Genomic DNA, 23,119 nt, shown 5'->3' with positions numbered 1-23,119 from the left:
AGGTCAGGGGTCAGTGGTGTGTACCTGATGGCCGTGCAGTGTGTAGAGCAGCCAACCCTCCAGCAGGTCCAGGATCTTGAGTGTGGAGTCGCTGGAGGTCAGGGGTCAGGGTCGGGGGTCAGAGGTCAGGGGTCATTGGTTTGTACCTGATGGCCGTGCAGTGTGTAGAGCAGCCGGCCCTCCAGCAGGACCAGGATCTTGAGTGTGGAGTCGCTGGAGGTCAGGGGTCAGGGTCGGGGTCAGAGGTCAGGGGTCAGTGGTGTGTACCTGATGGCTGTGCAGTGTGTAGAGCAGCCGGCCCTCCAGCAGGACCAGGATCTTGAGTGTGGAGTCGCTGGAGGTCAGGGGTCAGGGTCGGGGTCAGAGGTCAGGGGTCAGTGGTGTGTACCTGATGGCCGTGCAGTGTGTAGAGCAGCCGGCCCTCCAGCAGGACCAGGATCTTGAGTGTGGAGTCGCTGGAGGTCGGGGGTCAGGGTCGGGGTCAGAGGTCAGGGGTCAGTGGTGTGTACCTGATGGCTGTGCAGTGTGTAGAGCAGCCGGCCCTCCAGCAGGTCCAGGATCTTGAGTGTGGAGTCGCTGGAGGTCAGGGGTCAGGGTCGGGGTCAGGGGTCAGTGGTGTGTACCTGATGGCTGTGCAGTGTGTAGAGCAGCCGGCCCTCCAGCAGGACCAGGATCTTGAGTGTGGAGTCGCTGGAGGTCAGGGGTCAGGGTCGGGGGTCAGAGGTCAGGGGTCAGTGGTGTGTACCTGATGGCCGTGCAGTGTGTAGAGCAGCCGGCCCTCCAGCAGGACCAGGATCTTGAGTGTGGAGTCGCTGGAGGTCAGGGGTCAGGGTCGGGGTCAGAGGTCAGGGGTCAGTGGTGTGTACCTGATGGCTGTGCAGTGTGTAGAGCAGCCAGCCCTCCAGCAGGACCAGGATCTTGAGTGTGGAGTCGCTGGAGGTCAGGGGTCAGGGTCGGGGGTCAGAGGTCAGGGGTCAGTGGTGTGTACCTGATGGCCGTGCAGTGTGTAGAGCAGCCAACCCTCCAGCAGGTCCAGGATCTTGAGTGTGGAGTCGCTGGAGGTCAGGGGTCAGGGTCGGGGGTCAGGGTCGGGGTCAGAGGTCAGGGGTCATTGGTTTGTACCTGATGGCCGTGCAGTGTGTAGAGCAGCCGGCCCTCCAGCAGGACCAGGATCTTGAGTGTGGAGTCGCTGGAGGTCAGGGGTCAGGGTCGGGGGTCAGGGTCGGGGTCAGAGGTCAGGGGTCAGGGGTGTGTACCTGATGGCCGTGCAGTGTGTAGAGCAGCCGGCCCTCCAGCAGGACCAGGATCTTGAGTGTGGAGTCGCTGGAGGTCAGGGGTCAGGGTCGGGGGTCAGGGTCGGGGTCAGAGGTCAGGGGTCAGTGGTGTGTACCTGATGGCTGTGCAGTGTGTAGAGCAGCCGGCCCTCCAGCAGGACCAGGATCTTGAGTGTGGAGTCGCTGGAGGTCAGGGGTCAGGGTCGGGGTCAGAGGTCAGGGGTCAGTGGTGTGTACCTGATGGCCGTGCAGTGTGTAGAGCAGCCGGCCCTCCAGCAGGACCAGGATCTTGAGTGTGGAGTCGCTGGAGGTCGGGGGTCAGGGTCGGGGTCAGAGGTCAGGGGTCAGTGGTGTGTACCTGATGGCCGTGCAGTGTGTAGAGCAGCCGGCCCTCCAGCAGGTCCAGGATCTTCAGTGTGGAGTCGCTGGAGGCTGAGATGAGGAAGTTTCCAGACGGATGGAAGGAGAGGCCGTTCACCGCCGCACTATGAACTGAAACATACACACACACACACACTTATACCATCTGAACACTACAATCTCATGAACTACACAAGCTTGACATTACAGACAATTACATAAAACATATTAACCATAAAAGCTGAATCAATTGTAAAACTTTAAATTGAACAATTTTCAATAATAAAATGTCATTGCAACCAAACCCAGTTTAATGTATAGAATTACATGTTTTCAAGGTAAAAAGTGTTCTTTTTTTGTTGTTGTTGCAAAAATATCATGAATTATTAATAATTCACAAATATTACTACATCTTTGAGGAGTCGCACCACATGACGTTCAACAAACCTTGTCTTGTCATTAGGTCAAATTTGACTTATTGACCTTGCTTGTTTTTGTATGTTGTCAAGTTCAAAAGTTTTTTAAATAAAAATAAGCAGAAGCAATTTTGTTAAAATATTTTTAAGAAATATATAATAATGTGCATGAATTTACTTTTAAATGTATTGTAGAGATAATTGCTGATCCAAACAATATTTCCAGTTTTTCTTTTTTCTTTTTTTTTTGGTCAGTTTGCAAACTTTGGTTTAATTTTTGCAGAAGTGTTTTCATTGGTTCAGTGTGCTGGAAACGCCTGAAGGCTGGACATCTGCAGCTGTTCTAGGTTTACTCCCAGTCTCGTTCTCTCTGATCTCCAGCTCTCTCGGCCTTCACACGCCCCCCGCAGGCGAAGGCAGACACTGCAAGCGTCACACCCTTCACACGCCCCCCGCAGGCGAAGGCAGACACTGCAAGCGTCACACCCTTCACACGCCCCCCGCAGGCGAAGGCAGACACTGCAAGGCGTCACACCGTTCACACGCCCCCCGCAGGCGAAGGCAGACACTGCAAGCGTCACACCCTTCACACGCCCCCCGCAGGCGAAGGCAGACACTGCAGGCATCACACCCTTCACACGCCCCCCGCAGGCGAAGGCAGACACTGCAGGCATCACACCGTTCACACGCCCCCCGCAGGCGAAGGCAGACACTGCAGGCATCACACTCACTGCTTCATCCTGGATCATCTTTATCTACACTTATATCTTCTGCATGCATTATGCATTACTGGATAATGTTAATTAACATAACCATATATGTGTGTCGGCCTGCAGTGTTTGTGCTCCAGACATGAGAGATTAATTTAATACGCACAAATTTTTCATTTATTAAAGTTACAAGGTTTGAGATGACAGGAAATGAGAAAAATTGTTAACATTGCATTAGTTAACATTTAGTTACACTTCTACAGCATCTATTAATCTTAGGTGTTAATAACATTATTATTAACTAACATTAACAAAGATTAATAAATGCTGTAAAAATATATTGATTATTGTTAGTTTATATTAGTTGAAGGATTTGTTCACTTTAGAATTAAAATTTGATGTTCATGTCTTTCTTCAGTCGAAAAGAAATTAAGGTTTTTAACGTAATGTGTGTCACATCACAGCTAGTGCGAGACCAGCATTTGTGGTTAAAAGTATATAAATGTTTATTTTGTTCTAAAATGGCCGCTGGTTTGTCTAGATAAGACTCTTATTCCTCGGCTGGATCGTGTCGAGACTTTGAAGCTGCACTGAAACTCACAATTGTCCCCCAGTAGAATTGTTTGGTGATTTTAACATGTAAACGAAGCAATCTGGTGCAAAAAAAAAAAAAATTACAATAAAAAATTAAAGCTGCAAGCAGCATTTATCGGGGTTCAAGCAGTTAAGGCCTCTAAGTCATTAAAGCACAAAAGCATCAAAAGTTATTAAGATTTATTTAGCAAGCATGTAACCACTGACATAATAGATGGAAAAGACCATTTACAGCCAATACAGGCAATTTGCCATGGGATATATATGGTTTTAAAGCTTTTTAACAGTTATAGCGCCACCTATGGTCCGATCTCCATAAAATTGTTTACTGTGACCTCAAATTGAACCCATACACATGTGTACTGAGTTTGGTGAAGATATCTCATTTACTTCTTGAGTTATAGCCATTTGAGTAAAATAGGCTCCTCCCACAACGATTTGCCACATTCTAGAATTATTTAATATGATTCTAGCATGATTTACTATCATATACCATGTTCCAGAATGATTTATTAGGATTCTAGCATGATTTACCTTGATACACCTCATTTCAGTATTATTTACTATGATTTACAATGTTTCTAGCATGATTAACCACATTACTAGCAATTATGTGAAGTGTCAGTGCAAATGAGGTGATGAACACTGACAAAATATTATTGTGTTATAATAGTTAGTTATATACGTGATTTTTAGTGTGTGTCCAAGTATGAATGCAAAAGCACATGTAAAAGCTCCAAAACTCTGGAATAGCCTTCCTGATACTGTTCGTTGCTCAGACTCGCTCTCCCAGTTTAAAACTAGATTAAAGTCGCATCTCTTCAGCCAGGCATTCATATAATATTTTTAATCTTACAGTTCAAATTACATTCCGGCCTCTAGTTAATAAACGCCAGAGGAGAACTGGCCCCCGACTGAGCCTGGGTTCTCCCAAGGTTTTTTTTTTCTCCATTGGGTCACCTGATGGAGTTTTAGGACACTATTAGGTCACTTGATGGAGTTTTTCGGTTCCTTGCCACTGTTGCCTTTGGCTTGCTCAGTTGGGGATATTCTGGGGATATCTAATTTGATTTTATCAATAAATTCCACTAGAAACAAACCTTGTTGTATTATTTTAATTTAATACTGTGAAGCTGCTTTGATACAATCTGTATTGTGAAAAGCGCTATACAAATATACTTGACTTGACTTGACTTGACTTAAAATATTTCATTATTGAGTAGAATGGCCAGCAGAGGGCACTAGAAGACCACTTATTGGCTCACTTTCACTTTAAACCAGTTTTCTGCACTAAAGCAAACCAGTTTTTCCATGTTAACTCAATGCATGCTTACACACACACACACACACACACACACACACACACACACACACACACACACACACACACACATACACACACAGTTTAGTTAACCATGATTTACCATGATTTACCATGATATACCACGTTCTAGTATTATTTACCAGGAGATAAACGACAATCTAGTATTATTTACTTTGATTTACCATGTTTCTAGCCTGATTTATCACATTACTAGCAATTATTTGAAGTGTCAGTGCAAATAAAGTGATTAACACTGACAAAATATGATTGTGTTATAAAAGTTATTGCTATATAAGTGATTTTTTTAGTGTGTATTCAAGTATGAATGCAAGCACATGTTGAAATATTTCATTAATAAGTAGAATGGCCAGCAGAGGGCAGTAGAAGACCACTTATTGGCTCACTTTCACTTTAAACCAGTTTTCTGCACTAAAGCAAACCAGTTTATCCATGTTAACTCAATGCATGCTTACACACACACACACACACACACACACACACACACACACACACACACACACACAGACACACACACACAGCATAGTTAACCATGATTTACCATGATTTACCACATTACTAGCAATTATTTGAAGTGTCAGTGCAAATAAAGTGATTAACACTGACAAAATATGATTGTGTTATAATAGTTATTGCTATATAAGTGATTTTTAGTGTGTATTCAAGTATAAATGCAAGCACATGTGGAAAAATTTAATTAATAAGTAGAATGGCCAGCAGAGGGCAGTAGAAGACCACTTATTGGCTCACTTTCACTTTAAACCTCATGATTTTGACCAGTTTTCTGCACTAAAGCAAACCAGTGTTTCCATGTTAACTCAATAATGCATACTTGCTACATATGCTACACACAATAATGCTACACACACACACACACACACACACACACACACACACACACACACACACACACAAATGTTTTAGTGATATTGGTGTCACATTCACCTTCATCACATTCACCTTCTGTCTTCATCACATTCACTATCTGTCGTCATCACCTGCACCTGCTCCTCATCACCCTCCTCATCATCACCTGCTCCTCATCATCATAACCGTCACCTGTTGTCCTTGTCTTGATCTGTGTATTTAAGTTCCCCTCTCATCCATTATCATTGTCGGTTATTGTTTGTGCACTAGCACTCTGTTATGTTTGTTTTCATGTTGGAAAATAAAACCTTTGTTATATTTGTACCACACACACACACACACACACACACACACACACACACACACACACACACACACACACACACACACACACACACACACACCATCATTTATCATGATTTACCATGGCTGATACCAATACCAATATGAGAAAATGACTATTTTAAACAGCGGGGGGCAGTAAAATACCACTTATTGGCTTAACATGCCATTAATTCATATCATTTTCACCTTTTTAACTGTTATAGAGGCAAATTTTGTCCGATCTGTCTGAAAATTTTCATGCTTGTTCAGGGTGATATTTCACACGTTCTGACTTGTTTTTAAGAAGGTCTGAGCATTGATTAAAGAGATATAGGCTTTCGGGGACACTTGGTAAAGGCCAGATTTTGAAGTGAACCTATTATAGCTATCCAAATGAAGTAGTTCAACTTTTTCTGACAATTATTGATCTAGTGAGTCCAGAGAATTGTATTGCACTAGTTTTGAACATTATGATATGAAAATTATATGATCAGAGATGGAAAAGACCATTTACAGCCAATACAGGCAGTTTACCATAGGAAATATATGATTTTAAAGCTTTTTAACAGTTATAGCGCCACCTATCGTACGATCTCCATAGAATTTTTCATGCTTGTTAATGATGTTATGTCACATATGCTGACCACTTTTTGTGAAGTTCTGAGTTTTTATTTAGGATTTATAGGCTTTTTAATGTATTTTGACACGCCCATTTTATAAATGACCCTATTAGAGCCATCCAAATGCAAAAGTTCAACTTTTTTTTGATAGTTTTTGATCTAGAGAGTCCAGAGAATTGTCCTAGACTGGTCTGGTTCCGATCGGGCGAAAAACCTAGGACTAGTTCGCAAAAGTAGGTTTTTAACATGTTTGCGAATATTTAATGAACGGTTTGATTGACAGCAATGGTTCTTGAGGCAAAGTTGTTCAGGATGAGGAGATCTATCAAATGATATGCATATTGTGTGGATATTTGTAACACCACGTGATTACAGAGCCATAAAACTCGTTAGCGCCAACTAGTGGCCGATTTCTTTCAAAATTCTTACAGACCTCTAGGGCCTTGAGTCGAACATGCCCATCGAGTTTCGTTCCGATCGGCCTCCGTTAACCTTGTCTAATAGGTGCTCAAATTTCATTGGCCGATGGCGGCCATGTTTTTTGAGATACGCCAATGTCCTCATACACATACATGGCACCTTGGACCAAGACACTGCAAACCAATTTTCAAGTCAATCGGACTAACGGTCAGGTGGTTATAGCCTGTTTTATGTTTTTTTCATGTTATAGCGCCACCATGTGGCCAATCGCCGCGGTTTTTTTACTGTGACCTCAGATTGACCTCTTACACATGTGTACCAAGTTTGGTGAAGATACCTCATTTACTTCTGGAGTTATAGCCATTTTAGTAAAATAGGCCCTGCCCACGACGTACGTTTTGGCGCCCCTTAGCGTCCGTGAATCGAAATTTCAACTTTTTTTCGATAGTTTTTGATATTCAGACTCAAGAGAACATTTCTGCACTGGATTGGTTCCGATCGGGCGAAAAACCTAGGACTAGTTCGCAAAAGTAAGTTTTTGACAAAATTCAAAATGGCGGAAAATCTATCATGGCGGAAATGAAATCGGAGATATACGTTTTGTTCGTCAGGCGTCCAGCTTTCCAATGATATAAGACACTTGAGTCTACGACATACGGTCTAGTAGTTATGAGCAGTTTTGCGCTTTTGGTTGCTATAGCGCCACCTATGGGCCAATCGGGGTCATACTTTTATAGGTTCTCCCCAAATTGAGGACTACCATTTGGCCAAGTTTCAAGGTTCCAGCTCTTACGGTTTGGTCTGCACGATGCGTTTAAGGGGAAAATAATAATAATAATAATAATAATTAAAGCTGCAAGCAGCATTTATCGGGGTTCAAGCATTTAAGGCCTTTAAGCACATAAGCATTTAAGACATTAAGTTTTATTTGTAAAGCTTTTAACCACTGAAATAATAGATGGAAAAGACCATTTACAGCCAAAACAGGCAATTTACCATAGGAAATATATGGTTTTCAAAGCTTTTTAACAGTTATAGCGCCACCTATCGTACGATCTTCATGAAATTTTACATGCTTGTTTAGACTGTTATGGTACATATGCTCACCAATTTTTGTGAAGTTCTGAGTTTTCGTTTAGGATTTATAGGCTTTTAAATGCATTTTGCCACGCCCATTTTCATTATGACCCAATATACCCATGCGAAAAATGCTAAAGTTGAACTTTTTTTGATAATTATTGATCTAGAGAGTCCAGAGAATTACCCTAGACTGGTCTTGTTCCGATCGGGCAAAAAACCTAGGACTAGTTCGCAAAAGTAGGTTTTTAACATAATTGCGAATATTTAATGAACGGTTTGATTGACAGCAATGGTTCTTGAGGCAAAGTTGTTCAGCATGAGCAGATCTATCAAATGATATGCATTTTGTGACAATAAGTGTAACACCACGTGATTACAGAGCCATAAAACTCGTTAGCGCCAACTAGTGGCCGATTTCTTTCAAAATTCTTACAGACCTCTAGGGCCATGAGTTGAACATGCCCATCGAGTTTCGTTCCGATCGGCCTCCGTTAACCTTGTCTAATAGGTGCTCAAATTTCATTGGTCGATGGCGGCCATGTTTTTCGAGATACGCCAAAGTCCTCATAGACATACATGGCACCTTGGACCAAGACACTGCATACCAATTTTCAAGTCAATCGGACAAACGGTCACGTGGTCATAGCCCTTTTCATGTTTTTTTTCATGTTATAGCGCCACCTAGTGATCAATCGTCGACATTTTTTTACTATGACCCCAGATTGAACTCTTACACATGTGTACCAAGTTTGGTGAAGATATCTCATTTCCTTTTCGAGTTATAGCCATTTTAGTAAAATAGGCTCCTCCCACAACATTAATTTATCACCCCCTAGCGACCAGGAATCGAAATTTCGACTTTTTTTCGATAATTATTGATCTTCAGACTCCAAAGAACATTTCTGCACTGCTTTGGTTCCGATCGGGTGAAAAACCAGGGACTAGTTCGCAAAAGTAGGTTTTTGACAAAATTCAAAATGGCGGAAAAATTTGCATACCTGAAATAAAATCGGAGATATACGTTTTGACCTTCAGGCGTCCAGCTTTCCAATGATATAGGACACTTGAGTCTACGACATACGGTCTAGGAGTTATGAGCAGTTCCGCGCTTTTGGTTGCTATAGCGCCACCTATGGGCCAATCTGGGTCATACTTTGATAGGTTCTCCCCAAATTGAGGACTACCATTTGGCCAAGTTTCAAGGTTCCAGCTCTTACGGTTTGGGCTGCACGATGCGTTTTAGGGGAGAATAATAATAATAATAATAATAAAAATCAGTACAATTACAATAGGGTTTCAGCACTTCGTGCTTGAACCCCTAATAATAAAAATCAGTACAATTACAATAGGGTTTCAGCACTTCGTGCTTGAACCCCTAAAAAAATGGAAAAGACAACATTTGCTTCAAGTACGCTAAGGATGGGCATTGACACAAAGTTCACAATTCGATTCGATATTGATTAACTTGGGTCCTATCAGGTACAGTACATAGCAAATTGTATGTACTGTACCATGTACGGGAGGAGGGGATTTTCGGTGGTGTAAATATATTTATTCTGAAACAATATTTTCAGATTTTACATACTTAAATCACCATATTTGTGATATTTACCCCAGGGTGTTACTTATTTTTATAAAGAGATTTTGTTTTACCTTATTAAATGTATGCATCATCTTTCATGTCAAATTCTTACATTTGATCAATCAATTCAGTTTTAATAAGAAGACACTATAGGGCTGTTACCCATCAAATTAAATAATTTGCACTACAAAATTACAACTGCAATAAATAATGTTATGAGATTGATGTTTTAAATAAATGTCACGCCAGAACACGCCAAATCAAGTCAGAATGTGTGTGTGTGTGTGGGTGTGTGTGTGTTTGTGTGTGAGAGAGTCTCTCACCCTGATAGTGCTGCAGGAGTCTGAGCTCGTGTGTGTGTGTGTGTGTGTGTGTGTGTGTGTGTGTGTGTCTGTGTGTCTCTCACCCTGATAGTGCTGCAGGAGTCTGAGCTTGTGTGTGTGTGTGTGTGTGTGTGTGTGTGTGTGTGTGTGTCTGTGAGTCTCTCACCCTGATAGTGCTGCAGGAGTCTGTGTGAGCGAATGTCCCACACCTTCACTGTGTTGTCTGTGCCAGCCGCTGCCACACAGGTGCCACTCGGGTGAAACGCCACGGTGTTCACATACCTGAACACAAACAGAGGAGCCTGAGTGAGTGAGTGTGTGTGTGTGTGTGTGTGTGTGTGTGTGTGTGTGTGTGTGTGTGTGTGTGTGTGTGCTGTGCTGTGCTGTGCTCACTCACCCGCCGTGATCACAGAACGAGTGAACACACTCTCTGCTGTTCTTGTCCCACAGCTTCACTGTTCTGTCATCACTGGCAGAGACGATCAACCGCCCGTCAGGGGAAAACCTGCAGGATACATACGACACTATTCAGATCACGCCAGAACACGCCAGATCACGCCAGATCACGTCAGAACACGCCAGATCACGTAAGAACACACCAGATCGCGCCAGAACACGCCAGATCACGTCAGAACATGCCAGATCACGCCAGAACATGCCAGAACACGCCAGAACATGCCAGAACACGCCAGATCACGCCAGAACATGCCAGATCACGTCAGAACACGTCAGAACACGCCAGATCAAGCCAGAACACGCCAGATCACGTCAGAACACGTCAGATCACGTCAGAACACGCCAGATCAAGCCAGAACACGCCAGATCACGTCAGAACACGTCAGAACACGCCAGATCACGCCAGATCACGTCAGAACACGTCAGAATAACACGCCAGATCACATCAGAATACGCCAGAACACGCCAGATCACGTCAGAACATGCCAGAAAACAACAGATCACGTCAGAACATGCCAGAACACGCCAAATCACGTCAGAACACGCCAGAACATGCCAGATCACGGCAGAACACGCCAGATCACGTCAGAACACGTCAGAATACGCCAGATCACGTCATAACACGCCAGATCACATCAGAATACGCCAGAACACGCCAGATCACGTCAGAACATGCCAGAAAACAACAGATCACGTCAGAACATGCCAGAAAACAACAGATCACGTCAGAACATGCCAGAACACGCCAGATCACGTCAGAACACGGCAGATCACGTCAGAACATGCCAGATCACGTCAGAACACGCCAGATCACGTAAGAACACGCCAGATCACGTCAGAACATGCCAGAACACGCCAGATCACGTCAGAACATGCCAGATCACGTCATAACACGCCAGATCACATCAGAATACGCCAGAACACGCCAGATCATGTCAGAACATGCCAGAAAACAACAGATCACGTAAGAACACGCCAGATCACGCCAGAACATGCCAGAACACGCCAGATCACGTCAGAACATGCCAGATCACGCCAGAACATGCCAGAACACGCCAGAACACGCCAGAACACGCCAGATCACGTCAGAACACGCCAGATCAAGCCAGAACACGCCAGATCACGTCAGAACACGTCAGATCACGTCAGAACACGCCAGATCAAGCCAGAACACGCCAGATCACGTCAGAACACGTCAGAACACGCCAGATCACGCCAGATCATGCCAGATCACGCCAGAACACGCCAGATCACGTCATAACACGCCAGATCACATCAGAATACGCCAGAACACGCCAGATCACGTCAGAACATGCCAGAAAACAACAGATCACGTCAGAACATGCCAGAAAACAACAGATCACGTCAGAACATGCCAGAACACGCCAGATCACGGCAGATCACGTCAGAACATGCCAGATCACGTCAGAACACGCCAGATCACGTAAGAACACGCCAGATCACGTCAGAACATGCCAGAACACGCCAGATCACGTCAGAACATGCCAGATCACGTCATAACACGCCAGATCACATCAGAATACGCCAGAACACGCCAGATCATGTCAGAACATGCCAGAAAACAACAGATCACGTAAGAACACGCCAGAACATGCCAGAACACGCCAGATCACGCCAGAGAATGCCAGAACACGCCAGAACACGCCAGATCACGTCAGAACACGTCAGAACACGCCAGATCAAGCCAGAACACGGCAGATCACGTCAGAACACGTCAGATCACGTCAGAACACGCCAGATCAAGCCAGAACACGCCAGATCACGTCAGAACACGTCAGAACACGCCAGATCACGCCAGAACACGCCAGATCACGTCAGAACACGCCAGATCACGCCAGAACACGCCAGATCACGTCAGAACACGTCAGAATAACACGCCAGATCACATCAGATTACGCCAGATCACGCCAGAAAACAACAGATCACGTCAGAACATGCCAGAACACGCCAAATCACGTCAGAACATGCCAGATCACGTCAGAACACGTCAGAATACGCCAGATCACGTCATAACACGCCAGATCACATCAGAATACGCCAGAACACGCCAGATCACGTCAGAACATGCCAGAAAACAACAGATCACGTCAGAACATGCGAGAACACGCCAGATCACGTCAGAACACGGCAGATCACGTCAGAACATGCCAGATCACGTCAGAACACGCCAGATCACGTAAGAACACGCCAGATCACGTCAGAACATGCCAGAACACGCCAGATCACGTCAGAACATGCCAGATCACGTCAGAATACGCCAGATCACGTCATAACACGCCAGATCACGTCAGAATACGCCAGAACACGCCAGATCATGTCAGAATATGCCAGAAAACAACAGATCACGTCAGAACATGCCAGAACATGCCAGATCACGTCAGAACACAGCAGATCACGTCAGAACATGCCATATCACGCCAGATCACGTCAGAACACGCCAGATCATGCCAGATCACGTCAGAACATGCCAGAACACGCCAGATCACGTCAGAACATGCCAGAACACGCCAGATCACGTCAGAATACACCAGATCAAGTCAGAACACGGCAGAACACGTCAGAACATGCCAGAACATGCCAGATCACGTCAGAACACTCCAGATCGTGTCAGAACATGCCAGATCACGTCAGAACAGTATTTTGTATGTGATATTTGCAATTTAAACATTTAATAAATATATTTTCCCATAATATCATCAAAACTTACTTCACTTTGTTTAGTCCACAGGCTCAAATGTGTGCCTTCAATAGTCTTGTGCTTTGGGCTTCTGTACATGTGATGGAGGCATGCACAGTGCCAGTAGGGGGTGTGGTCTCAATAGCCATGCAGTAAGCAGTGTGCTATGTGCATGTATGTGATTGAGGAATGGCATGGATATTCAAGTGTATTTGAATGGCATCTGTTCGTTTTAGTCAAGATTATGCTAAAATATACTTTCCTCAACTATATTTAAGTTCCCTATAAGAGCCAACCTTCAACTTTCCCAGTTTATTCCCGTTTATTCCCGTAAATTCCTGTTAATTCCCCAAATCCCCATTAATTCCCATGGAAAGTTTCCATCTTTGAAAATTCCCAGAATTTTGCAACCCTACGCCAGATCACATCAGAACACAGCAGATCACGTCAGAACACATCAAATCACGTCAGAACACGCCAGAACACATCGGAACACGCCAGATCACGGCAGAACACGCCAGATCGCGGCAGAACACGCCAGATCACGCCAGAACACGCCAGATCACACCAGAAAACGTCAGATCATGCCAGAACACACCAGATCACGTCAGAACACGCCAGATCATGTCAGAACACGCCAGATCACAGCAGAACACGCCAGATCATGCCAGATCACGTCAGAACACGCCAGATCATGTCAGAACACGTCAGAACACGCCAGATCACGTCAGAACACGCCAGATCACGTCAGAACACGCCAGATCACATCAGAACACGCCAGATCACGTCAGAATATGCCAGAACATGTCCAGAACACGTCAGAATACGCCAGATCACGTCAGAACACGCCAGATCACGTCAGAACACGTCTGAACATGCCAGAACACGCCAGATCATGTCAGAATACGCCAGAACACGTCAGATCACGTCAGAAAGTGTTTGTCACACTTTCCACAGCATTTATTATTCATACTTCAACATTTACTAGCACATTTTCATAAAGCTGTATCGGTTAACATAAGTTAATACAGTGAGAACTAACTAACATTAAAAAATATATAAATTCTGTTAAGAAATATATTCCTCGATTTAGCTAATACAAGATGAGACCTTACTGTAACGTGCTCCCAGTGATAATTTGTCTAAAAACAATATAAAAAAGCTTTTTGTGGCGTGACTCTCATTTTAAGACACACAAATCATATTTTTTTCAGTCAAACAGTTTGGTTAGATATAATTATAGTAGTACAAATTAGTGCTGGGCGGTTTGACCAAAAATCAACATCACGGTTTTTTTCTAAATTATACCGGTTTCACGGTTTTTACCGGGTTTTTTTTGTGTGTTTTTTTTTTCTCAAGCATGATGGGTGTTTACCACATTTTCTACTGAGTGAGAGAGGAAATAGTGCAGTAGATTTACTTATATTGCCCTATTTTATTGTCATGAGTGAATATTATAGAAAAAATCCACACTAATATTAATAATACAGGTTTGCAAGGCTGTTTACAAAGAGGTGCCAGCAGGACGCGCTTTAGGAGCGGCAGAAACAGTGGTTTCCCCGGTAACGGCTGTACACAAAGCAGCAACGCTCATAAACACTGCTTTATCAGGAAAGATAAAGAAAGATTCAATCGTAATAACAAAGAAACTTTTCTTAAGACCGTCAGTTCACTTCAGATACGTTAATACAGTATAAAAACACGCGCGCCGCAAGAAAAAAAGACTCTCACCCCCACACGTCTCGTGCCCATTCTAGTCAATGCTTGTGTTTCAGATCGAAGCTTCCCAGAAGCGGCTCTCCGCGCCGCTTCGCTAAATATAGGCGCCTGGTCTATTTTGACGCACCGCGTGGAGGACGGAATAAAACCTTGTCGCAGCTGTAATGCGCCGCAGACGTGTGTTGTAAATGAGGGGTGAGACTGTGTCGCGCAGCGCCGCGTTCCGATTAAAGCGACATACACCGGTTTTGCGGTATATTAAAAATTCATATCGTAACAAAAATAAACACCGGTATTCGGTATGAACCGGTAAACCGCCCAGCACTAGTACAAATGAGATGGGTTAGGGTTAGCTGAATGTGGTTCACACACAGTGAACAGTGATTAGTGAGAATAGTGATTAGTGAACAGTGATTAGTGGACAGTGAACAGTGATTAGTGAACAGTGATTAGTGGACAGTGAACAGTGATTAGTGAACAGTGATTAGTGGACAGTGAACAGTGATTAGTGGACAGTGAACAGTGATTAGTGGACAGTGATTAGTGGACAGTGAACAGTGATTAGTGAACAGTGATTAGTGGACAGTGAACAGTGATTAGTGGACAGTGATTAGTGGACAGTGATAAGTGGACAGTGATAAGTGGACAGTGATTAGTGGGCAGTACCTGGCGCAGCGCACCCAGTTGATGTGCTGGTTGAGGGAGAAGAGGAACTTCTGGCGATGGACGGTCCAGACTTTGATGCTCTTGTCATCAGATGCGGTGACGAGTGTCTGACCATCACTGGAGAAGCTCACGCTGCGCACCGTTCCTGTATGAGCCCTGAACACTGTGGACTCGCCTTTCCTGAACACAACACACACACATCACATCTAAACACACACACTTCTTATAGTTTTCCTTCTATAAAAAACCTTTCTTCAGTTTCCCAATGTCTATTAGCTTTTGATTAATATATCAAAACACACTATCATTCAAAAGTCTGGGCTAAGATTGTTTGTATTCATCAAGGACGCATTTAACTGATCAAATGTGACATTAACCCTTAATCAGTGTTTGGGGTCATTATGACCCCACTGGACTTTTCTTTCATTTTTTAAAAATGTTACCTTCATCTCAGGGGCATGAAACTCTGGGACTTTTCCTAAATAACCTATCTAAACATGCACAAAAAAACTGGGCTTGATTTGGTTGTTCTAAAGGTGTGTAAAAAAAAATTTACCTTTTAAGGTGTTTGGGGTCAAAATGACCCCACATTGAAAATGAATGGGAAAATGAAAAAAATGACTTTTTTTTATTTTGTTTGTCAAAAAAATCAAATTAAATCCATTATAAATCTGAAAATTTCTACATATAAACCAAGGTCTGGTCCTAGAGCATAAATAAAAAGTAGAACGAACTTTCTATCTCATACACACACACACACAGACACACACAAACACATAAACAAACAAACAAATGTATGTTTTTGCAACAGAGAGCATTTTTACAGAATTTGGCAAATAAAATAAACAAAACTGGCATAAATCTAAAAAAAATTTACATTTAAATCAAGGTCTGGTCCTAGAGCATAAACCCAAAGTGGAACGAACTTTCTATCTCATACACACATACACACAAACGCACACAAACACACACAAACACACACAAACACACACATGTATGTCACTGCAACAGAAAGCATTTTTATAGAAATTGGCAAATAAAATAAATAAAACTGGCATAAATCTAAAAAAAAATTACATTTAAATCAAGGTCTGGTCCTAGAGCATAAACCCAAAGTGGAACAAACTTTCTATCTCATACACACACACACACAAACACACACAAACACACACATGTATGTCACTGCAACAGAGAGCATTTTTATAGAAATTGGCAAATAAAATAAATAAAACTGGCATAAATCTAAAAAAAATTTACATTTAAATCAAGGTCTGGTCCTAGAGCATAAACCCAAAGTGGAACAAACTTTCTATCTCATACACAAACACACACAAACACACACAAACACACACATGTATGTCACTGCAACAGAGCATTTTTATAGAAATTGGCAAATAAAATAAACAAAACTGGCATAAATATAAAAAAAAATTACATTTAAATCAAGGTCTGGTCCTAGAGCATAAACCCAAAGTGGAACGAACTTTCTATCTCATACACAAACACACACAAACACACACAAACACACACATGTATGTCACTGTAACAGAGAGCATTTTTATAGAAATTGGCAAATAAAATAAACAAAACTGGCATAAATCTAAAAAAAATTACATTTAAATCAAGGTCTGGTCCTAGAGCATAAACCCAAAGTGGAACGAACTTTCTATCTCATACACACACACACACACAAACACACACATGTATGTCACTGCAACAGAGAGCATTTGTATAGAAATTGGCAAATAAAATCAACTAAACTGGCATAAATCTGAAAAATGTCACATAAGCAACATGGAACAAGCTTGTTCCCACACACACACACACACACACACACACACACACACACACACACACACACACACACACACACACACACACACACACACACACACACACACACACACACACACACACACCAACACACACACACACAATCATGTCATAGTGGTGACTTGTAATGGTTCTGCAAATGTATATAATAATTTGATAATAATTATATAATTAATATTATATAATTATAATAATTAATTTGATAATAATAATAATTAGATTTTTTATGCATTTCAAAATGTTTAAATAAATATTCACATATATATGTATATATATATCAAATTTGTGAGGAGAAGTGAAAATGAGTGAATGAATGGTTCTCTATGGCCCTCTATTGGATACATTTGGCCATTGCACTTTAATTCCTTTCCCATAAGAAATAAGTTTTTTCGACTAACCTTTAGATGGCAGTATTCCATCCCTAACACATAGAGCAATGCCCAAAAACCATTTATATTGAATTAATATCATTATTTAAGTGATTTTTTCTTTAAAAAATCATTTTTCATGAGCCAATTTATGGCCTAGTTATGTAATTGTGCAGTAAATAGGTAAAAAACTTCAAAATTTCCACAAAAACACAGCATAAATGTATAGTTGAGAAGTAAATAAAAAAAATGATATATAGTTTTCCATATAAAAATGTATATTTCCTTATGCAATCGCTCTTTAAAAGTTTGGGGTCAAAATGACCCCAAACACCTTAAGTGTCGTCCTTTTCAAACACTGATTAAGGGTTAAAGACATTTATAATGTTACAAAAGATACATTTGAGATTGTCTAGGGAATTAATGAAATAAGCTCATGTTACTCATTGTGAAAACTGTTGTGTTATTAAATAAGGAGCTCAAGATGAGCTTCAGATCTGGTCCAGATCTCCAGTTTATCTGGAGGCGGATCTCAGTGTAAAGCATCAGACAGATGATGAGACTGAGACAACATGATTATTATCAGTTATTTCTGTCCCAACACCCACATGCACATCTCACCGGCTGAGAGAAGAGGCTTATGGGAGCATTAGTCACTGGCAGAACAGAAGGCTTGAAGAGCATATGAGCCTCATAAAGATCATCCGTGTAATCTAAACATTACAGGGACTCGTGCGGAAACGCCATGAAACTAGAACAGGAAACTAAACGTGTGCAAAGACCAGACATGCGCATGTTTGAGGCACACGCACTACATGATTCAGTCCAGCCCTGCAGGATTCAGAGAAACTACTGAATAATAACGAAATAAACGAATATTCGAATACAATATTCCTGAAAAATGCTCCTCCCTAGACAGGACTCTGTGACACTTCAAAACAGACTTCAGCTTAAAAAAACTCTCCAGACAGATTTGACATTATTAATAGTCTTTTTGCCAGTTGACATGAACATATTGGATCATGGGTAGGATGTGATAAATGTAATTCGGTCATTCAGAGTCAAATCAGCCAAATTTTTGAAACTTACTCTGCTAAAACGTTTGATTTTGTTAATATTTACTTTGAATAAAGACATAGGCCTAAATAGTGGTGAAAGTCAAAATATTAAATGTCATGGATGAATATTTATTGAGTAACACAATAAGTATTAGCTGTGTGCAAATTCAACAATCTGCAGATGGAGCTGTATATCTAATATTGAGATTATATTGAGATATATTGAGATTATGAGATATATTGAGATTATATTGAGATACTACTGAGATTATATTGAGATATATTTCGATTATATTTCGATTATATTGAGATATATCGAGATGTTTTGAGATTAAATTGAGATATATTGAGACTCACATGCTGGGCACCCAGAGTCGGACCGTCTTGTCTCGGGAGGTTGAGGCCAGCAGATGACCGGAGGGTATATTGAGATTATATTGAGATTTCTTGAGATTATATTGAGATTATATTTAGATATATTGAGATTATATTGAGATATGAGATTATATTGAGACTCACATGCTGGGCACCCAGTGCCGGACCGTCCTGTCTCGGGAGGCTGAGGCCAGCAGATGACCGGAGGGTATATTGAGATTATATTGAGATTTCTTGAGATTATATTGAGATTATATTTAGATATATTGAGATTATATTGAGATATGAGATTATATTGAGACTCACATGCTGGGCACCCAGTGCCGGACCGTCCTGTCTCGGGAGGCTGAGGCCAGCAGATGACCGGAGGGTATATTGAGTTTATATTGAGATTTCTTGAGATTATATTGAGATTATATTTAGATATATTGAGATTATATTGAGATTATATTTAGATATATTGAGATTATATTGAGATTATATTGAGATATGAGTTTATATTGAGACTCACACGCTGGGCACCCAGAGTCGGACTGTCTTGTCTCGGGAGGCTGAGGCCAGCAGATGAGGGGAGGGTATATTGAGATTATATTTAGATATATTGAGATTATATTGAGATATGAGATTATATTGAGACTCACATGCTGGGCACCCAGTGCCGGACCGTCCTGTCTCGGGAGGCTGAGGCCAGCAGATGACCGGAGGGTATATTGAGATTATATTGAGATTTCTTGAGATTATATTGAGATTATATTTAGATATATTGAGATTATATTGAGATTATATTGAGATATGAGTTTATATTGAGACTCACACGCTGGGCACCCAGAGTCGGACTGTCTTGTCTCGGGAGGCTGAGGCCAGCAGATGAGGGGAGGGTATATTGAGATTTCTTGAGATTATATTGAGATTATATTGAGACTCACACACTGGGCACCCAGAGCCACACCGTCTTGTCTCGGGAGGTTGAGCCCAGCAGATGACCGGAGGGTATACTGAGATTATATTGAGATTTCTTAAGATTATATTGAGATTATACTTAGATATATTGAGATTATATTGAGATATAGTGAGATATGAGTTTATATTGAGACTCACACGCTGGGCACCCAGAGTCGGACTGTCTTGTCTCAGGAGGTTGAGCCCAGCAGATGACCAGAGGGTATATGTGATGCAATCTGGGAAAACCCACCACATGGTGAAATTTTACCTATTACAGGCTTTGATATCATATGGAAGCTGGTATCAAGCCCTTTCCAAATCTGTTTTTATTTTTATCATAGCTTGTTGGTAGCAAAAGTTATGTTTATCTGAAGTCGGCCGATCGCTATGATTTTCTGGAACGGAATTTTGAGAAAAACAGGTTTAATAAACTGTCACCGCTTGGCACTAATAAAACCGTATAAAAATAACTAGACTAGGTTATGTCGCAGAGTTAAGAAACTCTTTTGTATTGTTCAGAATCAACTCTTATCAGGCACATTAATAATGACTGAGTGTATTACAGTATATTCAGCAACTTATAATACATAACAGCTTCAATAGCAACACGAGAGTAACGTTACTCTCGTAAGAGAACCAGACGCAGTTCATAGCTGTAACTTTGAAGTTTAAGTTTAGGCTGTCAGCGTTTGAATATGAAGATCACATTTATATGAAAATGGTGCGTGGCAAAATTCAAGAAGAAAAAGAAAGCTCTGTCAGGAGCACTCAGTGTTTCTGTAATAATTCTTGTTCTCCATCTTGCTATTGTTATAAAACTGCGTGACGTTATAGTTTAAACAGGATTGGCGCGAAATGCGCACTAATACACATTCACTGTAGTCTACATGTTATGTGGTTTATTTTATAGGTAAACTATCTTTGTAGTGTTAAGAGACGGACAGATGTATGGGATAGGGTAAACGTACCTATTAAGCTCAAGTACCCATTAAGCACACTACCATCATGGAGCTCAGATTATAAAAAGAAACAGCAATGCATTATCCTATTTGATGTATTAACCAATTGATGTGTTTGTTACTATATACCTCCTGTAATTTTAAACCAATCAGACCATTGCACACTGAGATATGTGTGTCCATGTGTTCACACTGTCTGGCGGCTATTTTCAAAGCTGTCTGAAAACTTTCACCAGAAGAGGAGCCCCTCAAATGTGCATTTTTTATATGTTTAAGCCTTTATTTTGAAGAAGTACATCATCTAATTGCAAAATTAAGAGATTAATGTTTAGACTTTTGCATATTATAACCTGGAACCTGGATGTGGGAAATAATTACAGTTAGATCTAAAAGATAGTTTTAGCAACATAGCCCAGATGCTACGAACATAGCTAGCTTACTAGCTGTATAAGATTGTGTGCTACATTAATATATTACTTCACAGGCATTAATGGCTTGTACTTTTAAATCCATAATATTATAATTTTACATTTTATTGATAGTCTGTGGTTTTAAACTGCTGTAATTTTTAAAGAATTCATATTATTGTTAGGTGAGCTTAAAGGGTACACTACTATGACAATCACACAGCTTCAGTGTGACATCAATTAGAAAAAGCATAATTTCATAGATATTGTCAATAATAGTTGTTCATATTAAAATTGGTATAAACTTAATACATTACCTAGATTATTAATTTAGCTAAATATTTTCCTTTAAATTTAATTTAATATTTATTAATTAAAAATTGTTTTTGCTCCAATTAAGCACAGTGTGTGCTCCCTTTAAGCTCACCCACATTAAACGTCTATGTAAATACTTAATAATCAGAATTTAAATATTAACTGATGGTTGTCACTATGTTAATCTTCAAAAAAATGATTAATAAACTTATTTTCACAGTCTTAAGATGACAAAAGCTAGACGAAACTATAGTGTATGCCCAAAGATGAAAGAGGCATGTCATACAAAGAAGGAGCCATCAGAAACCTGTCGTATCTGTCCAAGAAGTTTGGAGTAGACAGGAAAGCTTTGACCCAGAGAGTTAAAGGGATACTCCACTTTTTTTGGAAATAAGCTCATTTTACAACTCCCCCAGAGTTAAACAGTTGAGTTTTACCGTTTTCGAATCCATTCAGCCGATCTCCGGGTTTGGCGGTACCACTTTTAGCATAGCTTAGCATAGATCATTGAATCGGACAAGACCATTAGCATCTCTCTCAAAAAAAAAAAATCCAAAGAGTTTAGATATTTTTCCTATTTAAAACTTGACTCTTCTGTAGTTACATCATGTACTAAGCCCGACGAAAAATGAAAAGGTGCGATTTTGAGAGTATAGTTCCTAGCCATATCAGCCTAGAAAATTGCAACTTTACATTTTCCGTCGGTCTTATTACATGATACTACAGAAGAGTCAAGTTTTAAATAGGAAAATTATCGAAACTCTTTGGTCTTTTTTTTGAGAGAGATGCTAATGGTCTTGTCCGATTCAATGATCTATGCTAAGCTATGCTAAAAGTGGTACCGCCAGACCCGGAGATCGGCTGAATGGATTCGAAAACGGTAAAACTCAACTGTTTAACTCTGGGGGAGTTGTAAAATGAGCCTATTTACAAAAAAAGTGGAGTATCCCTTTAAGGAGCACATTGGTTTGTTTTGTTATTTGATTTTTCAATATGGGTTACATAGCTGAACGTGGACTAGTCTAGATGTTGCAATGAGTTTGAATGACACGTCACTATGAATAGGATAGGCTACCTGATCAAATTGAATGCCTTGTTGCTTGATTTTAGTGTTCTGTTTTTTTGTGATTGACTCTTTACCTTCAAATAAAACTTTTTTTCAATTATTCCTTAAAAAGGTTGTTTAAAATAAACAAGAATTTTTAATAAAACTTGTTGTGAGCTTATTGGGAACAGGGGTGTGCTTAAAGGGTACAAAACGTACCCATTAAGCACAGCCAGACTTTTTATATTTAATGATGTACATCTTAATTGAAATACTTTTGTCATTTAAAATAAAATGAAATATTATAGTGTGAGAGATTAATATTTTATTTTAAAATAACTTATTGTACTAAAACCAATATATTGT

General features: G+C 41.0%; 1 protein-coding gene across 1 annotated transcript in view; it reads right to left on the bottom strand.

The window, feature by feature from the left end:
• The window catches only part of poc1a (POC1 centriolar protein A), a 112,176-nt gene that overhangs the window by 71,242 nt on the left and 17,815 nt on the right, over positions 1 to 23,119 (bottom strand). The window contains exons 4-7 of the mRNA XM_081357076.1: positions 15,452 to 15,631; positions 10,310 to 10,417; positions 10,079 to 10,194; positions 1,633 to 1,766 (exon numbers count right to left, since the gene is read on the bottom strand). Of these exons, the coding sequence (XP_081213202.1) occupies positions 1,633 to 1,766; positions 10,079 to 10,194; positions 10,310 to 10,417; positions 15,452 to 15,631 (538 nt within the window). The remainder of the gene's footprint in view (positions 1 to 1,632; positions 1,767 to 10,078; positions 10,195 to 10,309; positions 10,418 to 15,451; positions 15,632 to 23,119) is intronic.

Source organism: Scardinius erythrophthalmus, assembly GCF_964197995.2.
Source record: "Scardinius erythrophthalmus genome assembly, chromosome: 25".
Classification (NCBI taxonomy): domain Eukaryota; kingdom Metazoa; phylum Chordata; class Actinopteri; order Cypriniformes; family Leuciscidae; genus Scardinius; species Scardinius erythrophthalmus.
This window is presented reverse-complemented; position numbering and strand designations above follow the sequence as displayed.